Source organism: Lepisosteus oculatus, chromosome 19 (assembly GCF_040954835.1).
Source record: "Lepisosteus oculatus isolate fLepOcu1 chromosome 19, fLepOcu1.hap2, whole genome shotgun sequence".
Classification (NCBI taxonomy): domain Eukaryota; kingdom Metazoa; phylum Chordata; class Actinopteri; order Semionotiformes; family Lepisosteidae; genus Lepisosteus; species Lepisosteus oculatus.
The window spans coordinates 11,790,314-11,814,246 of NC_090714.1; the positions used below are offsets into that span (position 1 = coordinate 11,790,314).

Sequence of the window (23,933 nt, forward strand, 5' to 3'; positions counted from 1 at the left end):
TTTTCTAAAGCAAAAATCTCTCAGTAGGCACACTACAATTCACAACACAAGGGAAGGAGCCAACTTCTTCCTTTTTACAGCCTGATGAAGTTGATTGTGAATGAACTGAAGTATATCTGTGTTAGATGGGGCTCAATTCTGCTGGCTGTCTCCTGCACTTACTCTGCTCACATCACAGCACAGAGGACGTAGTTCAAAAGTGATTCTCAATCATATTGACTTTTTTTTGGTGTATACCTGTCTTCATATTTATATGGGGTGGAGAGCAGAACATCTACTGTACCAGTGAAGCGCTAACTTACAGTACTTTACTGTGTTCATTCCACATATACATTTTTCCCACGGCTTACACTTTTTCTTAAAGCTCTTACACTTTCTTTAAGAAAAAATAATATTTACACCTCCACCAATGTGGGTTTTAACTCAGAAGTGATTTAGTCAATCTTAATTACACTTGTTACCTGTTACCTGTTACGGGTTGAGTGGTGGCTCTGTGGCTCAGGATCTGCGCCTGTGGCTGGAAGGTTGCCGGTTCAAATCCTGCGGGCCGGCAAATCCAACTCTGTTGAGCCCCTGAGCAAGGCCCTTAACCCCAGCTGCTCCAGGGGTGCTGTACAATAGCTGACCCTGTGCTCTGACCCCAAGCTTCTCTCCCTGTTTGTGTGTCTCATGGATAGCAAGCTGGGGTATGCAAAAACATTAATTCCTAATGCAAGAAATTGTATATGGCTCATAAAGTGATCTTTGCTTATATTTGTATAGATTTTTACATGGGTAACATAGTGGCTCAGTGTTCAGCATTGCTGCCTTGCTGCGATGGGGCCCTGGGTTCATTTTTCTGGGGTGCACTCTGTGTGGAGTTTGTATGTTCTCCCCGTGTCTGCATGGGTTTTCTCTGGGTGCCCCAGTTTCCGCCCACAGTCCAAACAAATGCTGGTAGGTTAATGGTCTTCTGGGAAAATTGGCCCTGTTGTGAGTGCGTCCATGTCTCTGTTGGTGTCTGTGTGTGCCCTGTCATGGGCTGGCGTCCCGCCTTGTGCTCATTGCTTGCTGGGATAGACTTTGTCCCCCTGCGACCCTGTTTTGGAAGATACAGTTAGAAAATGTAAAAATATCCCTCCATCCATCCATTTTGGAGACATTTAATTGTCAGAGTAAAGCATTGTTAATTCAGTCAGAGGAGTGCAATGTCTGTATTCCTCTGGATTAAGTCGCAAGTCCCTTCCGCGCTAATAGTATGCCTCTGAAATTCTGAAATGTAGCAAGTCCGAAGGTAAGTTCTGAATCTGAAGGGATGTGGCACGAAACCGATTGGTGTTGCACAAAAACAACAACAACTTTCTTCTCCTCCAAAACAGAAAACCAAGAGGGACACGGCCAACTTCGACAAGGAGTTCACCAAGATGCCCGTCGAGATGACGCCCACCGACAAGCTGTTCATCATGAATCTGGACCAGAACGAGTTTGCAGGCTTCTCCTACACCAACCCCGAGTTCGTCATCCAGGTGTAGTGGGCTGCCTGGCATTCCCAAGGCTGGGACGGCGCGTTCCCTGTCGGCGGACTGTAGATTAGTGCTGTACCGTCTGTGCGTGTGCGCCGGGAGGCTATGACATCACTCTGCCGCACCTTCATCGCTGTGGACCAGAGGGTGTGGTCTTCGCTGGTCTCACCTGGAACATCTGTTTACAAAGGACTTCTGGGATCCCTTCCAGTAATGGTGAAAGATAGCACATTAGCACCGTGAAAGTGCTTGTTTTTCCTCTAAAGCCAGCAGGAGCCTGTGCTTATCGTCACCTAGTGCTTCAGGCCTGCTCTGAACGCAGTCGGGTCAGATTTTGTGTCCCCTTACAGGGGTATAACAGATTTCCCTGGCATCTCCATTTGATCTCTTCAAGACTGGAGAGCAAAGTGGACAAGTGACCTCATAGCCTCTGCGTGCATGATGTAATCTTTATTTCCCTCCCCCCCTTTACTTTCTTTACTCTTTCTAATAACACCCGTAGGGATGCTTCTTACATACAACTTAAGCTGGGTCATGCCCTTTGGCCTTCACGCTGATGAGGTAGTGACCACAGTGTTACAGAAAAGCAACAAGCATGGCTGACTCCAAATGAGCCAACTCACAAACACTCGTTTAATTATTTGTGTGTTGAAACTGGTGCGTTGGCTTAACTGTCAGCCGTTGCCTGTGAGCTGTTTCCCCAAACATAGTGTTTATTCCACTGGTTGGATGTGAAATTGAGTACTAGCTTAATAATTGACTGTGCAATGAAGAAGGAGCCTACTGCCAGACCTATTAACAGCTGTCCAGCACCTCTCTCAGAATTCCTCTGTGATGCCTGCAAAGCTTCAGTGTCACAGCCAGTCCCTACAGTTGTGTTTTAAACACGTACGGCGTTTTTGTCTATTCCAAGCTGCTCAGCAATACTGACAGGGACACAACAATGGAGCCAAGCCAGTTGGCTCCACTTCCTGCGTTTCTAGACCCGTGCTCTGTGCTGGGGCCTCCCAGCAATGAAGAAAATGCCAACATTCTGATAAATAATGTCGAAGTTTGACCAAAACAAAAAAACTCACATGGCCCGCAGTGGGTATTCTGTTCCCTGTCGACAGGTACGTTCATGTGCGCTGAAACCCTGAGCACAATTTCTCAGACATTATGAGCAGACTGATTCTGGAGTTTGATTTTCCCCCACCCCCGTTTTTATCAGTACTTTACCTTGAAGCAAAAAAAACAAAACAATGATTTTTAAAAGTCTATGCATGCCAGTGAAATGTTAGTAAACTGAAAAGTGTTTGCCAACATTGGTTAATTTGTTGGCTTTTTGTGTAAATAGATATAATGTATTTAAAAAAAAAGTATCTAGAAGTCTTCCAGTTAGGATCTTTATTAATATAAATTGTTTAAAAAATACTCATGGCAGCACTGTATGGTCATTAATAATCACTATTAATCTTTAGTTGATTAAATTTTGCTGACTGTAATTGCTTTGGTCAAAACCTTGTTTGTTCTGCACGATGGTAAGAAGTTCTCATTATCTCCACAAAAGACAGTGTCCTCTTTCTGCTCCAGCTGCAGTTAAATTCAGAATTAAACTGATGAAGCCTCTGATTCCTACAGATTTTGACCGTGTGACTGGCACCTCTGTAATGTGGTCCTCATTAAAGTGTAGTCTCTCTTTGGATGTGGAGAGACATTACAAGCCATGCTGGAGGGTGGCCAGTCACAGAACCACAGCTGTTGTGGTTATGTGACAGGTGGGGAGTGAAATTCAGATCGGCAATGTTTTACTATGACAGAAGATCAGAATCAGATTAACACAGTGAAATCCAAAATTTAAGCCAGCAGATCTGCATCATCACCTACGACTGGGTAGGTTTTCTATACCTACAATTAATTACTGTTTCTTTGTTTCTAATGGACAGCACAACCAACTCACAGTTTTAAATATGAACAGAAGCCTGAAAATGAAGGGTGCCCAGCTTGCTCATTAGGTAGTTTTGTGACTGAGTGAATCTAAAAGTGTTTTCCGCTATTTTGTAAAGCTGCCAGAGCTTGGGTTTCAAATCACCTGGCTGGGAAGCCTGTGCCAGACCCCCACCACTCTTTGAGTAAAGAAATGTATCTGACTTTCTATCCTAAATAAATGTCCTTAACCTTCCAATTGTGACACCTACTGAGTGTGAAATAGTCCCCTGGGTTGAACCTATCTGTACACCTGAAGATACTGGAAACGGATCAAACAATAGCAGATTCTAGGCAAACACCCGGATCCCTGTCATGTGTAGATTCTTTAATCCCAGAAGTGCCCATGTGATATCTACAGTGTGTTCCTCCTACCAGTGTGAATGAGATTCCACTTGGCAGTGCTGAATTTCATTTGCCAGGTGCTAGCCCAATCCAAGCTTTTGTCTGAACCTTTTTGTGACTCCCCTGCTGCTGTTTTTTAGGTTTGCATCATCAGCAACTTTGACTGGCTTGCTAACTATACTGGAATCTAGATCGCTGACATAGTTTGGACAGCACCGCCCCTAAATCCGATCTCTGCAGCGCGCCACGGCTCCCGCCCGCCCATTTAGAGGTTACACCTTTTCAGATAACGCCATTTCCAGTTTGTTAACCAGTTCAGGATCCAGATGCATTCATTACCTTGGATTCCTATGGCTTTTAATGTGAGACTCAACCTCGTAAAAGGTTGATTCTCACATCCTTATCAAACATTTATCTTATCAAACACTTTCCATGCCATACTGTATACGGTACTTTAGTTATATCCTTGTTGCTTGTTTGCAGAATACTAGCAAGTTAGTTAGACGAGACTTGTATTCGGCCCTTTCTAAACCCATTGTCTGTTACTTAAAATGTCCTTGTTTTCTAAGTGTTCTTCTATGTTAGCTCTGCCTATCCTTTCCAGATCCCCACCTGTGCCAGAAATAAGACTGATTACTCTACAGCTTCCCCAACTGTCCCGCTTTTTGTAGATTGGTATTACAAATGTGGTTTACCTCTCTTGGGGAATTTCGGCCTGTGTTAGGAAGGATCAGACTTGCTGGCTGTGTTCACACACCTTCATCTGAGACATTTTCTTCAACAGCCCTTCACATCATGGCTACTCGGTGTGAGCCTTCAGAGATATTCCATTTTAGTACTTCTGTGTTCCTGGAACCTTCATTTTGTACCACCTTTGTACACAGAGCTTGTTACAGTTAAACTTGCCGCTGTTGGAAAGACTGGAATTCAAGCAGGAACATGTAATAAGTATTGAGGAGACAATCCTGGCCAATCTCGCTTTCATCTCAGATACTACAGGAAAGACAGGCATTGATAAAGCACAGCTGCATCCAGTACACATCACTTAACAAAAAGTTGGAGGAACAAAACTTTAAGTCTGAAATTGTGTCCGCATAACTGAGAGTTGTGCTTTTTTTTTGGTCTTTTTCTCCTGTGCTTTTCATCTTCTCCTTTTTGAAAAAAAAAACATGTAGAGAACAAGAAAAGACCAAACTATACCCTTTCTTATTTTTCATCCGGTTTTTAATTGGCTCCGTCCCGAACGGGTGGCGTCTGATGTACAAGGAACACAGCGAGCTGCCAACGGGACTTGATAATCATCTTGCTGAGATTTGAGCACCGTTTGTTTTACTGTCATTTGAAGTAAGGCAACGTGCTGTACATTTGCATATCTAAACCATCATTTCCCGTAGGAAAAAAAAAATACATAGGACAAATCGTCCTGGGCTCTGGAATATCTCTGTGCCTGTGCCTCTCTGCTCTTTCAGCATCCAATTTCACAGAATGTCAGCCTGGAGTCACCAGACAGCATAGCTCTGATGGGCTCTTATGTCAGTTTAGCAAATTGTAAATCTGCTGTGGAAAATCTATATTCTCCAACTCTTGTTTTTTTTTTAAATCTTTCTCAATATTAAGGTGTTGGTACAACATATAGCTAGGGAGTCATTTTATGAATTTGACTTTTCTTTCAGTGACACAAGAAACTGTAGACCTACAGCTCACCTGAAGGACAGAGATGAGGCAGGCTGTGAGCTTTGGTTCCTACATTCTTCCAGGAACTTGCTTGTGCTTTATTTATTGAGAAAACATATTTCGGACATAAAGTCCTCGACTTTTCAAAAGAACAGCACGGCCAAGGGGAGCTCCATGAGTAGAGGAACGATTGCCACATGCATCTTGATCTGGGCAGGAAGTGCTGAGGGGGAAGGTATAAAGTGTGACACCCAGCGTGAGTCACAAGCCCACAAGGAAAATCCATCTTGCCAGAAAGTGGTTATTCCCTGACAAGCTTGCCCCTGAAGCAAGCACCTTAATGAGCATAGACTAGTGCATTTCTTTAGATACTTCTGCAAAATGTCTTTAATATCACCTTATTAGTTTTTAGGAACATAAAACAGAAGAACACGCTTAATTTAAAAGCAGACAGTTTGGTTAAATTGTAAGAGTAAGGAATATAAATGAAAAGAGGTTATGCCTAAGTAAAACCTAATTTAGAATATTGTGTTTGGTTTTGGTGACCACAGAAAGAATATTCTAGCTCTGGAAAGAGTTCAGAGAAGAGCAACAATAATGTTTCCTGGTCTCAGGAGATTGTCACATACAGACAAGTTGAAGGAGCCAAGAGTCCAGGGAATTATTTCATGCACTTGGTACTGAAACAAGATCACAGGGTCACAATTAGGAACTGAAAGGAAATTATGATGGGAAATAGGACATTCTGCTTCACGCAAAGAGTGGTGGCCATCTGGAAAAGGGGTCCCAGCCAGGTGACTGAGACCCTTATTCTGGGCTCTTTTAAGAAACAGATGGGTGAAAGCTTAGGTTCACTGATGTTCACTAAGTTTCCTGATGAACAAGATAGACCAAAAGGCCTCTTGTTTGCTGTCTTTCTACTGTACTTATGAACCTAAAATGTAATTATGAACCTAAAACAATTTAAACATCACTTACAGAACTGTACATGGCTCTTTGTCACAGGTACAGTATGCACCCTAATAAGGTTATTTCCCACATTCCAAGACTGTGAGAGTGCACTTTACCATGGTAAAATCAGCAGGACAAGGCAAACAACAGTGGAAACATGGGAGAGCAATGAGTTTTTTTTAACCATTGTGTAATGAAATTATTGCACCTTGTGATAGAGTTTAGAACTTCTGTTACTCCAATAATGGAAAAAAAGGAATCATTGTGCAAATTTGCTGGTGTCAATTGTGCAGTCTTCTATACAGGAAAACAAATTACTATGCAAGACACAATTTTATGTTGTTTTAGGGCATCTTGAAAATGCTGTTAAACCGAAAACGCTGCTGCTGTTCTGAAGGATTGTCAAGATTTCGACAGAGAATGCGTATTTATTTTCCGCTGTATGAATGATGTAGCATGTTCTGTTGTTAAGATTACATATTTATTGATTGCCAATTGTGGTCTTGTCTCCTCTGTTCCGGGTGGTTCACCGTGCTGAGGCTGAGGTGGAAAAGCTGTATGCCTCAGTGAGAGACAGATAGCGCCTGTCCCGAGCAAGGCACTCTTGAGTTGTCCTGGTTGTGCTGGGTTTACTGTCAGATCCCCTATCGGCTGGAGACAGATATACGAAGAGCTGTCAGTCTAAGTCACCCCAAGCAAAGGAGAAAACCAATGATTCTCGAGTGAAGCCTGTGGCTTTCAAGGTTCAAGACGCCGTGATCCCTCTGCAAATGAGTTCTTGAACCCTTCGAGTGCTTCCTCCTTCCCATTGTAGCATGCATTAACAATAATAACTGGCATTTTCTTCAAAGTAGGAGGCTACTAAAAGGTGACGATCGGTAGTGGCATACTCTGGCACTGTGCAATGTGTAGGCAACATTTTCTGTGACAGCCCACTTAAAGCAAATTCAGTTTTAGGATCAGCTGGATTTAACTATTACTGATTATGTATCCCAGGGGTACGATCTGCATACGCTACACATCTGTTGTGTTGCCCTATCAGAAGATATTACGTTGCACAGGAAAAAAAAAACAACAACAGTATGGGATTAGGTGGCAGAAGAGGAGCTCGGAGCTGAAGATGCTTGACAGCAGGAAGATCTGGGATTGCAGCGCTGTGTGAGTAAATACTGCTAATTGGCCTGAAAACGGCTTCCGAAAGTGAAACAAGTGAGACTCACACATATGTTATCGTCATCTACGTTCTGACTGATGGGTGTATCGCAGACAGAACTTTCGTGGAGATCAACATCTAGTTCTAGAGGGCGGTAAAGAACGTGATGGCAATATTCAGAGTAAAGAGGCTGGGGGCTTGGACTACGCACAGCTCATACAGTATGTACAGTAGGTAAATATATAGTAGTTCAGGTGGGTAGCTTCGTCAGCATGTGTAGGCTTCAAAGCAACACGTAATAGGTTTATTCCATGCTGAAAAGAGAAGAGAGAAAAGACAACGTTTCGGCTTTGGAGTCTTCTTTGGAATATATATAGGTTATATTCAGGGTGGCACCATGGCGCAGTGGTTAGCATTGTTGCCTCACAGCGTCTGGGCCCTGGATTCATTTCTGGACCTGGGGTGCTATCTGTGTGGAGTTTGCATGTTGTCCCCACGTCTGTGTGTGTTGTCCCCCACAGACCAAAGACACTGGTGGGTGTTGGCCCTGATGTGCGTGTTGGTGGCTCTGCCGGCTCGTGTGCTGCGATGGACCGCAATACTGGGCTGCAGGGTGCCCTGCCTTGTGCCCGTTGCTGGTTGCAGTAGTCCCTGGCTGCCCTGTGACCCTGTATTGGATAAACTGCTTAAAAAATGGAAGGATGGATTATAGGTTCATCTCCCATGACTGTCACTAAGACGTTCTTATTATAAATTGATCGTGCACCACATTTTGCCTGAAATGCACAAGCTCCTTAGCAGCAAAGTAAGGGACCGAAAAATTTGAATTTCAAGCACTTTCCAGCTGGTAAAGAAGTTACTTTTGGAGGAGGTCCACCTTGGCTTGTGAGCACACCTCAGACAGACAGTCAGTAAACCTCTCTTCCATTATTAACGTCGTGCAAGAGGAGCACCAGCAAATCAATCACCAGTTCACCACCGTGAGCCCTTCAGGTCTCTTACGCTGGCATTCAGAGGGAAAACCTTTATCTTTCCGTAAGGAGTGAGATTCTTGTTTCTCCCTGCTTCTCCTGTCTGCGTAACCACCATCAGTAGCTCCTGGGTAGCAGTATCCTCTATTGCAATCCCAGGAGAAGGGGGCTTAGAAACAGGCAGAAACCTGTTTGTTTCTCTCTCCTCTGAACCTCATCTCTGCCCAGTTCCCCATGCCGGCTTCATCTTCTACACCCACAGTATTAATTGCACTGCTCTGCAGTTTTTAAAAATGCACCAGCCACTAACCGATCTGTTGTTTGGCCATCCTGTGGATCTTAGGCGGCACTGCTCAGCACTGGGGGCAACAGAAGGGTAAGAGCAGGTGTGCAGAATACCCCTGTCTCCAGTGAACTCGGGGTGAGAAGAGACTACAGGTCTAAGTCTTGGGTTGGGTCAGGTCTTCAGCACACACTAGCTCTGGCGGACAAATCAACCTTCCTGCGTAGCCTGCAGTTACACAATTTAAGCCGGATTCATTTTTTTGTTTATTTTTGTCTTATTTTCAGCCCTATTGACTCACAACAAATTTCATGTTTGGTAATGCTTTGCTCCTACCAGTGTGCGAGTATGGGTATGGTCTAAGAAACAGTAGGGAATTGTATATAGTCACACGTCCGATCATTAACGGAGAACAAAAGGGAGATGGGTTTTCTTTTTTAGTGGCATTACATTGTTATGTGGGATGAAAGCAATTATCGACAGTCCTGTTCTGCAGGCCATAGTGGCTGTGCAAGATGTGAGACAACACCAAGAACATAAAGCAGCACCTATTTTTGCAATACACCTCTTTAACCCTTTGCAGGAATGGGCCACGAGCAGCCCCCTTCACAACCTGGCCGGTTTGATTAACAGCAATGAGGCCTGTCTGCCTTCTTAGAACAGCTTCATTCATCAGCACGCAACCTGGCTGGGCTTTCACCTGCTCTGTGCATTTTAAACAGCGTGGGACAACCCTACTGCGTAAAAACAATTGTGGGTGTCTTTTTCTCCAGTTAATGAACCTCCCAGCGCATCTGTTTTTCTTTTTCGTTAAAGGGATCCCTAATTAGCAGCGGTAGAATTACAACACAAGCAGGAGAAGGCTAGATCAGTGAGTGGGCAAATCGGAACTTGAGCTGGGATTTCGCATTGGTAAAAGGCAAACTGTCACTGAGGATGTGGCTGGATGTGTCCTCCCTCCAATCATTTTGTTTGGACCTTTTTTCTTTTGAAGTTGTGATCGGTTGTTTTCTGCTGATCAGCCATGTGGAAGCACAACGATTTAACGAGCTTCCCGTCTGACAAAAACCAGACCCAGGTCCTGGAGCTCTGTGAGTTACGAGCTCATGCTCTGGGGAAAGGGCTGCAGCCTTTGTTAGTCACTCTGACCACAGTGACACCTGGAGGGCGGGAACTGCATTACCGATCTCTGTGCTGAACACCCCACCACCACCACCTTGCCTCCTAAACACTACAGAACAGGGGCTGGCCACGCTGACTCTTCCAGTCTGTCTGTGCTGCTGTAGGACATTGATGCAGTCATAGCCAGCAGCCATATCACCCTTCAACTCACAACTGGCAGCCCACTGAAGCTAAGCAGGCGTGAGCCTGGTCAGTACCTGGATGGGAGACCTCCTGGGAAAAACTAAGGTTGCTGCTTGAAGAGGCGTTAGTGGGGCCAGCAGGGGGCGCTAACCCTGTGGCTCATGTGGGTCCTAATGCCCCAGTGTAGTGACGGGGACACTATACTGTAAACAGGCGCTGTCCTTCGGATGAGACGTAAAATCGAGGTCCTGACTCTCTGTGGTCATTAAAAATCCCAGGGTGTTTCTCAAAAAGAGTAGGGGTGTACCCCTGCATCCTGGCCAAATTTCCCATCGGCCTTTATCAATCATGGCCTCCTAGCAATCCCCCTCTATAAATTGGCTTCATCACTCTGCTCTCCTCCCCACTGATAGCTGATGTGTGGGGAGCGTTCTGGCGCACTATGGCTGCCGTCGCATCATCCAGGTGGGGCTGCACATTGGTGGAGGTGGAGGGGATCCCCATTGCCTGTATAGCGCTTTGAGTGGAGTGTCCAGAAACACCATATATAAATATATAAATGTAAGCAATTATTATTATTATTATTATTGTTTCATTATTGTTTCATTATTACATTCTCTTACAAGCAACACTAATATTGGTTCTCTACAGTCAGTCTCAAAACTCCACAGAACCTTTTGATACAACCAGTCCCTCATTTGACTAAATTATTCACCAAATAATAAGCCAACTACAACAGAATTGCTATGCTGCAGTGCATTTTTGTCTTCCCCCCAATGCAGAAAAGCCCTGGGATTGAAGTGTCGTTTGATCTTCAACTTTCAATGCAAACTGCTCTGATCCTGGTTCCACTGGTAGTTTTCGGAGGTCTGAGGGCTGTGGTAGTAATGAGGAGGGCAGAGGTGATAGACTGGCACATGGTGGTTTGGCACAGGTAGGTTCTCACAGTGCCGTGCGACTCCACACTCTCGCCTACCTTCTGTCCGACAGAGAACACAGCAGCCCGTCTGGAACGCTCCAGTGCTTCCTTGGAAGTGAGCTGGAGAAACTGGCTGACTTCCCAGGACATTTTCCAAAAACGCTGCTGAACTCCAGTCTCCATTGAAATGCACCCCTTTGGGTGTTGGTTCTGAAACAGTCCGAGTCGTTTGTTTGGACTGGAAGGATTTTGGCTCAGCGACTTTAAGCCTTGAGTGATAAAAGTGTTTCTTTTCCCCCTCATCTTCTCGTAAAAGGGACTAATTTTCTTTCTTTTTTTAGCATCAGAGCTCCCTTTGAAAAATATCTCTTAATCTTTTCACACTAAGAAAGCGAATTGGTTTTCTCCCAAACTGGAAAAAACAGACATGCTGTGTTTAACATTATTATTATTAGTTTCTTAATTGTACGGAGTATTTTGAGCAGCCCTGCGTGGAACAGCAGATAATGCCTTAATGAATGATTCTAACTGCAACACCTTCCCCTCAGAGCTGGAACAATCATTTTAATAGGCTAAAATTTGAACCAGAAGAGGAATAAATAGTGCATTGATTAATTAACAGGTTGTGGTGAGGGTTTGGGGACTAATGGTACTCTGAACACGTTTGTTTTTGTTACTTAAAAGGGCCGTCTCAGGGTTTAATTGGTATTTGTTGTGTATTTCTCAGGCAGGGGCTCCAATGTGAAAGATTAGAAGGAGGCCTTTATCGCTTTCCACTACATTAGCTCTTAACCTGCAGAACATTACAAGACTCAAGTTTTCTACAGTATAATGTTACATATTGACTCAGCTTCATGGTATTCAATTACCTTAGACGCTCCAAAAGAAAGTTTTCATGGGCTTAACGTTCAATTGTTTTACAGATGACAGTTTTAGCGAGCTGAAATTTGTGCAACAACCGATTGTGCCGGAATCAGAAAAGCAGGTTAGGAATTAAACTTCGAAGGGCCTGTGTGTGTATTTTTTTAAGTTGGTGTTTTCTTTACACAATACCTACTGTCTCCCCAGAGTACATCTACCCTGGAGTCCTGGCTTACTGTCAGCGTTCTTGGTACTTTTGGGTGTTTTGGTAATAAAATATGAAGATGCAGCCCCTTCCAACAAATGGGGATTATTAGGAGGCCATGATTGGTAAGGGCCAATGGGAAATTTGTCCAGGACACCCCTAACACCCCTACTCTTTTTGAGAAACACCCTGGGATTTTTAATGACCCCACAGAGTCAGGACCTCAGTTTTACGTCTCATCCGAAGGACGGCGCCTGTTTACAGTATAATGTCCCCGTCACTATACTGGGGCATTAGGACCCACATGGACCGCAGGGTGAGCGCCCCCCTGCTGGCCACATTAACACCTCTTCCAGCAGCAGCCTCAGTTTTTCCCAGGAGGTCTCCCATCCAGGTACTGACCAGGCTCAGTGGGGCTGCTGCAGGGTGATATAGTTGCTGGATTAGGACAAATTTGTGAGGAGGTGCTTCTGGAAAAGCACAGATGAGCAGGAAAAGGCACCCAGCTGCTTCAGAATCCCTTGACATTTTTTTTTTGTCATGAGCTGATAAAAGAGCATGAAGAGACGACAACCGGTGTGAAGACACCGGTTTCCCAAGAGTCCCAAAATAGAAAAACTGCATCGTTTTGGAATATTATTTGCCTGTACACTTATACCACCGCTCAAATTACCTGTGCAAGGGCACCAGGGCTCTGCTTCCCTGCCTCTGAAGTAATTTCTATGCTAATAAGACTCTCAGTGAGATAAGGCTGTCTGTGACGGTCCACTATTCTGACACACACTTGAAGAGAGACGGGGCAGGCAGAATTCAAACCAGCCTTTTTTCCCCGTTATATTTTCAACATTTTTTTTTAGAGAAACCTATGATTATTTCTCTTTTAAAGCTGGAAATGACAGAGTTCCTGGGCAGAACTGATTGATTGGATTGGAAAGGGTAGCATGGGAAGTATCCCTGGAGGGAGTGTGGAGAATTCTGCATGTCCAGCAGAACAAGCACGGTTGTTATATGCTCTGTACAGGCCTGTTGGAGAGCTGAGCTCAGGTTGCACGTTGGCTACAACTCTCAGCCAAATCTTTGAGCTGAATTCCCTGGGCTGCAAAAGGGGATCTGTCTGGACTTTTAGGGCAAGTCACAGACATCAGCTTTATCGTCTCCTTTTCTGTGGAGATGGCGAGAAAGATTATAGTGTTTAAATCAGAGGATGTTAACCATCGTGATGTTTAATTCCCCTGACTAGACTTAATGACATGCATAGTTCAGGTGGGTAGCTGCGTCAGCATGCGTAGGCTGCAAAGGAACAAGTAATAGGTTTATTCCATGCTGAAATGAGAAGAAAGGAAACACAATGTTTCCGCTGTGGAGCCTTCTTCAGGTGCTCACACCGGAAGAAGGCTCCACAGTCGCAACGTTGTGTTTCCTTCCTTACTTGTTCCCAACATTACATTACATGCATTAATTACATACAGTACATGTAGTATTTTCCGAGTGTTTAGGATGTAAGATCTGTCCTGAGCGTTGGAGCGTTGTGATTGGATGAAGCGCTAATTAACAGTCGTACCCAGGATGCATTTGTACCTGCCCTGTCGGTGTCTGTCGCGGTGCGAGGGGACACTCCTAGCAGGTTTGTGTTCTCTTTTTTTTTTCCCTCTTTTCAAGATGATGTATGTTGTTGAGGAGGAATTAAGTTTTAACAGTGCTGCGACCGCCGTGACTGCAAGAAAAAGCGTGGCTTTTGCTCAAAGTTGGCTTTTTCGCGACGCTTTGCAGCGGATGCGGGGTTAAAAGTATTCGCGTCGGATGATAAGCAAATTGTGTGCGGACCTGTAGGGGACGATGTGGGTTTAAACATGCAAAGTCCTCTTGACATGTCAGCGGCTCGGTATGGATTGTGATTTATTTGAGCGCTGTCGACTTAATTTCCAAAGCTGTAGAAAAGGATATTATTACTGACTGGGGGAATTTGCACAGTATCGCGTTTTGCCGTTCCAGCACTGCAAACTGCGCCGCAGATCTCTCCCGTTTGTTCGTTTTTTAAAGGAGTGGGAATTTTTGGGAGGGAGAATTCCCGTGGGGAAACTCCCGTGGGAGCTGGAAAGTTAAAGTGCTTTCAGAAAATGTGCCCCCCTCCGCCGTCCCCCACGGTAAAAACAGGGGAGGTCGGTCTGACGGACTGAAGACTGAAGGACGTTGGAGAAAATGCAGCGGCGGGGGATGATCATGTTTTAGGCCGCTTGGAGCGAGAGGACAGCTGGAGTGTTTCTCCAGCTAAAGTAACACGGGCTGAGAGGAATGCTGTGCTTGAGGGGCAGTGGGACGATTTCTCTAGTGGGCTACAGTGGAACAAGGGTAGATACAATCATGGGGATGAGAGCTCTGTACGGAATAACTGTGGAGAAGGAGCTACCTGTGTTTTACCGGAGTCTTATTCCAGATTGGTAGAAGTGATTGTTGCTGGGTACTTGAGCGAGTAACGTCTGTTGAAGGAGCCTTTTTGTTTGTTTGTTTTTTAGGCTCAAATTGAGCTTCTACAACGAAGGGTGTGTGTGTGTCTTTTTTTAAAAGAAGAGAGGTTAAAAGGAAAAAAAAAATCAGTGATGCTATTTGAGGGCTGTGAGCTTCTTCGTACCCAGAGGGGGGAGTCTGTTAGTCAGAAATGTCTGCAGGGATCTTCCTTGTGTGTCCTTTGGCTTGCACCTGCTCTGCTCCCAGTGGGAGAGGCAGCAGATGCACATTTCAGCAAGACAAGCACTCTTGCTTGAACTAGTAGTGTGGTCGTTACTGTCGTTGCTTATTGATCTAAGGATCTTATCCAGCCATTTCTTGAAGGATGGCGAAGTATCGGCTTCGAACACATCAGTGCGTCGCTGGTTCCACACACCTACAACTCTTTGGGTAAAGAAGTGCTTCCTATTCTTGGTCTGTCCCTATTCTCTGGACAGGCATTCTGCCATTGCCCATCTTTAAGTAACCAATAGCTAAAGAATTAGAAGCAGCTATTAAAGTCTCTGACCAGGAAACAGTGGTTCTGAACGAGTGGTGGAGAGTTGCCTAGGAAGGAGAACCAAGCAATTTACAGCTTCTGAGGAGCTGCAGTCCCCAGTTCACCACTGAGCCTTCCAGACGAAACCTGGTGTTACAAATCCATCCATGTTCTGACTGCTTATTCTGATTAGGGGTCGCAGGGGAGTTAGCGCTAATCCCAGCAAGCAACAGGCACAAGGCAGGGTACACCCTGGACAGGATGCTGCCACACACACACACACACACACACACACACACACACACACACACACACACACACACACACACACACACACACACTGCAGGGCCAGTTTGCCCAGAAACCACTTAACCTGCTTCACCTGTCACATGTTAACCCACTCGAACACAGGGAGAACGTACCAACTCAACACTACGGCACCTCAGGGTCTTTGCATTGAACCCAGGACCAGTGCTAATCACAGCGCCACCGTGCTGCTGGATGCGGTCTACTTTGATTACAGGTGGAGTCCATCTTAGAAATTCCAAAACCCTCAATATGTCTCTCCCTGTCTCTGGTCCTGTGGGATGATGACAGAGGGGCTGTAGAGGCTCCCCACTAGTGCTTTTTTTTTCCCTGCACAGTCGCTGTTGACCCCGAAGATGTGATCCCCGGCGGAGGTTGGCAGGACGTGACATCACGCGGTGGGCGTGTTCAGTTCGGAGGCGGAGCCCTGGGATTCCGGGGCGTCCTGTTGCCTTAGCAACCACAGCTGGCCTGACTAATTTAGGCCGAGCCGCAGCTGTGGAGGCCTTTTAAGACACGCTGAGCTCCTCCCTGGAAGAGTGAGCAAGCAGTACTCCGGTCCTGATATCCCCGCAAGGGGAGAACATTCCGGCAACAGTCTCCGGTTGTGGAGAGAACGTTAAGGCCTTCTTTTTATTTGCTTTTTCTTTTCTCCTGTCCCGCTGTGAGGATTCACACTGGGGCAGGTTGAGGTTTGTGTTTGGCCTTGCTCCTTTTCTTCTAGTCTCTACGTCTAAGTGGAGATAGTCCAGACTGGATATGGCTATGGATATGGGGTCCAGTCTGGGGGGGAAAAATGGCTGTTTTTCCCCCCAGACTGGACCCCAATAAACGGGGACAGTCCACTCTGGCTGCTGCTGTGCCAGGCAGTTTCCTTCCCCCCCCCCGAGACTGGACCCAGTTAGATAGGAATAGTCCAGACTTGACGTCGCTGTGCGCTTTCTTTTTCCTGTTTTTTTTTTTCGGTTTTTGCCGAAACCTCACGCCGATGCCTCCGCCCCCTCCAATGGGGCGTCGCCTTTTACCAGTGTTCTCTGTGGCTCCTCCCACTGCCAGGCTGCTACAAGGAATGAGGGCCTATGAGCTCACCAGGGGCTGAAAGCAGGATCACCTGTGCCAACAGTCTGACACATTGCACACGCAGGGCTTTAGTACGTGTCCTTTTACATGAGGAAAATTCAGGATCTCCTCTTGAAACACCCTGCCTCGTGTTTCCAGAAAAAGCTTCATAATACAAGGTGCTGCTGACACCGGTTACTACTGTAGAAGAGGAGAATACCTCTGATAATTAAAAGTCATTAAAATGCAATCTTAATCATATATCACAGTTACACGACCTCAATAATTAATATTAATTTTCTCCACCCTTTTAAAAATTGCCCCAGTCTGCCTATAGGGATTATTCTTTTAGCAGTGTGAATGATTTATGTAGCACTTTACAACTTAATTACACTATTTTTCTACTGGGAGGAATGGTGTACCTTAGCAAGCCAGTAAATGTTTTAGGACTATTGCCTGTTGGAGGAGGTCATCATACAATGTTGGTATACCTTCTGTACTCTATATTGTTCTGGCCTTCTGGGTCTGTGAAGAACGCACTGTTTTCCGAATATGATGCTCAGCTAGTTCTGGGAAAATGTTGGCTTTTAAAGATGGAAAAATAAATCTAAACAGTTTTGAAATCGGATATAGGTGTAAATACATAGATCAAGTTACCGTACTGTATATGCAAAACCATAAGAAAATGCTTGAGTTTGAACTTCAAAGTGTTTAATCCTAATACTTTTGTTCCTAAGTCCCATTTTAAAAAGCACAATGAATAATTCCGTAGACAGCCCGAACAATCCTATCAGGCTGTTTTCTCAAGGAATTAAGAGGGTACCCATGAACAGATTGCCTTTTTGAACGGTCTTTTTTCAATATATTGGATCAGAATGGTTCCAATTCTGGAAGTCTGTAATGGATGCCAAAGCAGGCACAAAGCAACAAACCGCACACCCGATTTAATAAAAACAATGTAGTTAAAAACATTTTCCTCATGGTTAACAATTGCACTATAGACAGCAGGCAAGGGCGGTTCTGCGTCGTTCTCTGGTTCAGCTGCTGTTCCTCTCCCCAGGGTGTTTATTTTGTCATTAGTGGGACCAGCACAATATCTGTGCAGGTGGTTGTGTTACTGATTGGCGGCCGTCCCTGTGTCGAAACAGATGCCTGAAAATACCTCTGAGGCAGGACTGTCTCTTGCCTCTTCTCCTGCTGCAGCTGTGTTTCCAATCTGGCTAGAGCGAAGCCTCATCTTATGAATAAAGCCTGGTCACTTCTGAAACTACATTCAAGTTCAGTATGCAATGGGATACAGTAGCTTCCACGGTCATCCAGACACTTAAACTACACCTACGATGGGGTTTTTTTCCCAACCTTTCTGTATCAAAATGATAAAGTCTGAAAACCGTATTGAACATGACAACAGCATAACTGAAAAAGAAAGATATATATTTACAGACACACAGTGTATGAAGACACACGAACAAGTGTGTTGAAAATATTAAATCCTCTAATGATTTTAAGCCATCTCATAACTGTAAACCATCGAATATTCAGCAACCATTAATCTGACTTCCATCATTTCCTGGTGATCACGGATCGATCCAGCGCTGGTATATCATGCAGTGTGTTCAAACAATATTTGTTCTCATTAGACAGTGCTGAACTAAATGCAGTGTACTCTGCGTTGAAGTTATGTGTCCTATAGAGCTCTGTTTCTGCAATACTGTACCATGCCTTTATTTAGATTTATTTTCTGCAATGAATAGAAATGCTAAAAAACGACAATCCACACCCACAAACGGTTATAAGCCACAACCATTTGTCTGAAGATCTAAGGTAAAGGACGATTCACCTCAGCATCTCTAGTGCCCAGCTAAGTAAAAAAAAAACATGACACATTTAAGTTTGAGCTGTGGTTTAATTCTAAAGGAATGAATTCTACTTCACCAGCAAGAGAATATCAGAAAGTTGTATCCACAGGTGTAAAAGCCTTTAAAACTGGGATCATTATAAAACAGTGTCGCCACGACTATCATTTGTGTCTGGTGTTTTTAGTCAAGTTCTATGGCAATATAAAAATGACATGAATTTGCCCAAATTCAAATATTTAATTCTCGGGAACAGGTGAAGTTTCAGTCCACGCTGATAGGAGAAGACAAAAAAACACTACCTTTCGGCTGTGAAATCATTCCCAGGTTATGTGGGACCATACAGCATGATGGGGTTGGATGAAACGCAAAATAAGTTTGTGGTGTCACCAGCAATAAAATTAGCTCAGAAGGTTGACATTCATGTTAAAAAAAGAATGTCACTCTTTGCGTGAAAAATAGAGGTGGAGCTGTTTTGTGTTCTTTAGTCCTTGGGCTCTTGTTTAAAGTGAGAGATTCCAAAGTATATCAAGACTCAAGCTTGCTTCCAGATGGACTCGACAGCAACAATATCGATCCACAGCCTAGGATATCTACTGCCAAATGGTGAAGGGAGCATAGGAACATTGTTAATTGGCCATCAAAATCTCCCAACTACAATTCAATGGAACATTTGTCATATAAATTAAATAAAGCCATTTACAAGCTCAAGGCTTCTAATCCTAAGGAGCTGTAGAAGTTATGCAAGCAGGAACGATCAGGAATGCCTGCTGGGATTCCCCTACTGGTAGGTGTTTTAACATATTACTAAGCTACAGAAAGCACCTTCTCTGTTATGAAAGCTAAACGGGCATCAACAAAATACTGATGGCTGTTGCGTGCAGAATTTTAAACATTGTTTATTTTGAAAAATGTGCCTTTAATTTGGCACGAACTTAAACCTTTCCTAAACCTTAAACGAAGTTTGTTCGTTTTTAGCGATATGCAATATCGTACATCTACTTACATTTATTTTTTCCTGAAGTCGCCTTTAGGTTGCGTTGCATTAAGTCTGTGAATAAATCTGGTATAAAATCAGGGTATATTCTAGAAATGATGTACATAATTCGCCACATTCTATATATCAGTGTATTCAATGGAATTATGCACACTAACCCAAACATATTGCACACATTGCCTTTTCATATATAATCCCTGTAATGTACAAATGTGATATCAGTCAGAACCGGTCACAGGTAGAATTCTCAATAGTGAGAAGCTTTCCAGGCCTCCCTGCCTCCTCCCACCCTGCTTTATTTCATTTAAAGGGGGACCGTGTCGGTCTCGTCAGGAGCACCAAGGTAAATGTGATCAGGATTTGCTCCGGAGAAGGAACTTGGGGGGGGGGATAAGACGGGATAAGAAATGAGCTTTCCTCACCAGTCCCATCACTCCATCCATCAAAGCCATTTCCGAGGAGCTCAGCCTCATTAATGCTCTAAACATTGACCAAGACTGGAGCGCTACATAGAGTGACCTTCACGAAGGAGCTCTGCTGGGCCATCTTTCATCCCTTTCATTTGCATCACAATCTGTCTGCCTCATTATTCTTTATGCACCGCCTTTTCAAACACTTTTAAGAGGATCTATCCAATTTTAGGAACCTTTGCAAGAAGAAGAAGAACAAGGAGGGTGGAACAACGCAAAAAGGGCCTTGGAAGAGACCTGAAGTAGCTTTAGTTGAAGTAGATTAAAAAGCACCGCTTGTATTTAAAATGTCAAAGTCCTTATAGACCTGTGAGTATAGCTGTATACAGTATTGTTACAGCTAGATGGGGATGGCCAACATTTAACTACTGTCAACATTTGTAGTTAGCTTCAAACCGGAAAGAAACTGAGGTGTTTGCAGAGGGGTCTGAGACACCTTGATCACAGAAATCAGAAGGTTCGCCTTGGTTTACCTTAGTTAATTAAGTTGTGGGTAAACTTCCTGTACATTATTTCCGACGGAGTCATTGACAATCCCGGAAAATGGGATAAAAAGACAGTGAGAGGAGGAGACGAGGAGGAAGAACACAGGAGAGAGAAAAGGGAGAGGTTGTTCAGATCCACCTTACGGGCCAGATTTTAGTCAAATAATCCATATGATATATTTGAACCTTGTTAAGAGAGCTTGCCAATTCTGTTGGTTTTAGATCTAGCTTTTAGGAAACCCCTAGTTTAAAAGGCAACCTCTCCTGGACAGTGAAAGCTTTCTTTGAGAATAGGGATAGGTTCTCGTCCATGTTGCGGCATCCGGATTGCTAGAGAAATTTAACTGTAGGTTGCATTCTATTTTATTTAGGGGGTAGGTTTATCTCTCTTGTCGGCCTGTTGGGGGTTATATAGGATTTTTAATACTTGATAGCAGTCTGGGTTTTGATTTTTCTGGTTGGTCAGGGCGTAGGCCTTTGGTACGTCTTGTTAGTCAATTGTGTAGGGTTTTTGATTTATGTTAGTGATGTTGTGTGTTGGTTAATGCGTCTCATTTGCAGTTTTAATTAAGAGTTGTTTCTCCTAGTTTGCCGCTGGCTTACTTCTCCTTCACTAAAGCTGTCCCAGAGAACAAAAATCTCATGCCTATAATTACAGTGATGATGATGGCATCCAGTCAGTCGGATCCGACTCTCGGCGATTCTATAGGCCATCTCTCGCCACGCTTTCCGGTCTTGGACTTTCCCTTTCAGCTGTTCTGTGCCTAAGCCAGTGTCCGTTTTGATGGCGTCGAGCCAGCTCGTTCTTTGGCGGCCTCGTCTTCTTGTTCCACTGACCATCCCAAGCATCATTGCTTTCTCCGTTGAATCTGATCGCATCACGTGACCAAAATAAGTGAGCCGGAGTCTGGTGATCTTTCCCTCAAGCGAAAGTTCTGGCTTGATGTGCTCCAGAACCTCTTTATTGGTGACCCTTGCTGTCCATGGTATCCCTAACAGTCTTCTCCAGCACCATAGCTCGAAAGCATTTATCCTCTTTCGGTCAGCTTTTTTCAGGGTCCAGCTTTCACACCCATACATTGATATGGGGAACACAATAGCGTGGACCATTCTGCATCTGGTTGTGAGGCTGATGTCTGTGCTCTTCCAGATTTGGTGCATGCTCAGCATCGCACTGCGGCCTAACGCAATCTGTCGCCTGTTTTCAGGGCCGCAGTCTCCAGTTCAGTCAATCATGGATCCCAGGAAGCAGAAAATAATTACAGTACACTGAGGCATATTTTAATGTTTTTGTATATTTGATTATTTGTTTCAATTGTTGATGATCCCACTCACTATTTGCTGCACTTCTCTAATTCTTGTACCACCCTGTTTGTCACCGTATTATTCAAGAATTGAACCCAGCATGAGCTGACTGCCCTGTTCCAGTCTTCAGTGATGTAGAACAGTGGTCGAAATTCCTCGCAAGTTACAGTAACTGCTGACGGTTGTGTGTACATCACTCCAAGGATGTGTGAGCAATTAGGTCACAAGTATCCTAGCTAGGTCTTCTAGGGAATTCAAAGGAAGATGCTGTGACAGTGTCAGTTTAGCACATAACACTGAAAGCAGTTTGTGGCGTTTTGTTCTATTGCATGACTGCGAATGTATGTTTCTCTCATATTATCTTTTCATCGGGAGATTAGGTGAATCTTTATGGCATTCAGTAGTTAATTATAGGCAATGCCTAAAGTGATGAGAGAGGTTATTTGTCAGGCAGCTCTTTTTATGTTATGAAAAAAGACATTGCATTTGAGGGTTGTGAGCAAACAAAAATCAATTTGCCGTCTTTATTTTTATATATTATTAAGTAGACAAACTCGCACTGAGACCAGCAGTAATTGATGGATCATTACAAAGTTGTTGCAACTTAATGGTTATTGTTTGTTCAAGAAATGGCATACTCCTTTTCCCAGCAGTTAAAGAACGCCTTTATATCAGCTTCAAGCGGTAATGAGTCCTTGGTGAATTCTGTATGGATCACTGAGGAATTAGAACATGCTGCTGTGTGTTTTCCGTTAGGCCACAGACAGGCACAATTATCATTTTGCAGAGGAATTGGAGCTTCCCTCTGTGTGAACTTCACATAAAGAGGCTTGGTGCTGCCTGGAACAGCTGGCTCACTGGGTGAGTTCAGAATGTTGAAAATGCCACAGTAACTCTAGGAGAGCAGACAGTGGATTCTACATTAATTGTTTTCCTGATGACCTAAGGCTGAATTGGTATTGGCGTTTTCTTGTGAAATAGTCCATGAGCATTGAAAGGCCTTGTTTGTCTGTGAAACACTGAAATAAGCCCTCAGTCTCCTAGAACTGACCTCTTTTCTTTTACTTTTTAAAAAGACAAAGGGGCTTAGAAAACCACACTCCCAGGATAGACAGTGGATGTTCACAGTAAGCATAAGACTAAATTAATATTACTATGAGATAAAAGCCAATGATTTTATCACGCTCAATTATTTTTGGACATTTTTGTTATGAAAATATGTTCTGGTTTCATTGTTTCTGTTTTATCCATGTTTCTGGCGGATCATGTTTTCTGCTCAAAAGATGAATTTGGACAAAAAGAATGTTTTTTTATGTTTTCTTGGCTTTATTATATAGCTAAGTGAATTAGTTGTCTTGCCAGTGTAGAAACTGTAGTGTTTGTCTGATTTTTTTTAAATAGTATGTAAACCGTGATGGAAATTTGGTATGAAAGCAGGATGTTCTGCAAAATTGTTAATGATGGAAGTGCTTTGCTTGTGATCTGTCATTTATTAGTTTTCTCTCATCTCCAGTGGAACAATGGCTCTAAAGTGACAGTTACACTGAGCTACAGGGGATTCGAATGATTAAACTTTTAATGCCTTTGAAAAATTGCAGTGATTTAACAAAGCTAGGCTATTTCTTGAGTCATTTATTAAATCGAGCTTTTACATGAAGGCATTTATGAACTTCATACATCCGTTTGCTAGCCATTTCATCCAATTCAGGGATGAAACATGGGAGCTATCTCTGCAGGCAAGAGACACAAGGCAGGGTACACCCAGGACAGACACCAGTCCATCGCAGGACACACACAGACACACACACACTCACACCAAGTTAATTTTTCCCAGAAGACACTTAACCTACCAATAGGTCTTTAATTTGTGAGAGGAAACCAGAGCACTTGGAGAAAACATACAGTACTAACTCCACACAGAAAGCACCCCATGTAACAGGAGCCAGGCCAGGCGAAGTGTAGTTCAGGACCCTGTGCAGACGGGAAAATACAGAAGTGGAGAAGGACATCTGGGGAAGGTACAGCAGGATTTGACAGGTAGACAGACAGGGGGGGCGTGTCGACGGTGATCCGGTGCTCGGGGGGGTTTGGTGATGGCAAACGGATCCAGGCAGTCAAAAAGGGGGAATCCGGGGCGCAGTCCAAAGTCCAAAACCGGGGAATCCATCAAAGACAAGACACACAGTTAAAAACCCGGAAGGGGTTCCGGAACGGGGACAGGGGATAAAACCAGCCCAGGCGCTCCGAGCCCTGGACTCAGACGGTCGGGACGCCGTGATGAAGCCAGTGCCGTCAGGTCTCTCCTGGACCCGCTGGCAGCCGGGCTTCCAGGTGTCCA

General features: G+C 44.2%; 2 protein-coding genes across 2 annotated transcripts in view; both read left to right on the top strand.

The window, feature by feature from the left end:
• LOC102689943 (protein kinase C beta type) overlaps positions 1–6,932 on the top strand; it is a 149,528-nt gene extending 142,596 nt beyond the window's left edge. The window contains exon 17 of the mRNA XM_069181007.1: positions 1,359–6,932. Within this exon, the coding sequence (XP_069037108.1) occupies positions 1,359–1,511 (153 nt within the window). The 3' untranslated portion in view covers positions 1,512–6,932. The remainder of the gene's footprint in view (positions 1–1,358) is intronic.
• A 6,783-nt stretch (positions 6,933–13,715) lies between these two features.
• Positions 13,716–23,933, top strand: part of LOC102683057 (voltage-dependent calcium channel gamma-3 subunit) — a 57,228-nt gene continuing 47,010 nt past the window's right edge. Inside the window, exon 1 of the mRNA XM_015360068.2 lies at positions 13,716–13,758. The gene's annotated coding sequence lies outside the window, so the exon portion shown is untranslated. The remainder of the gene's footprint in view (positions 13,759–23,933) is intronic.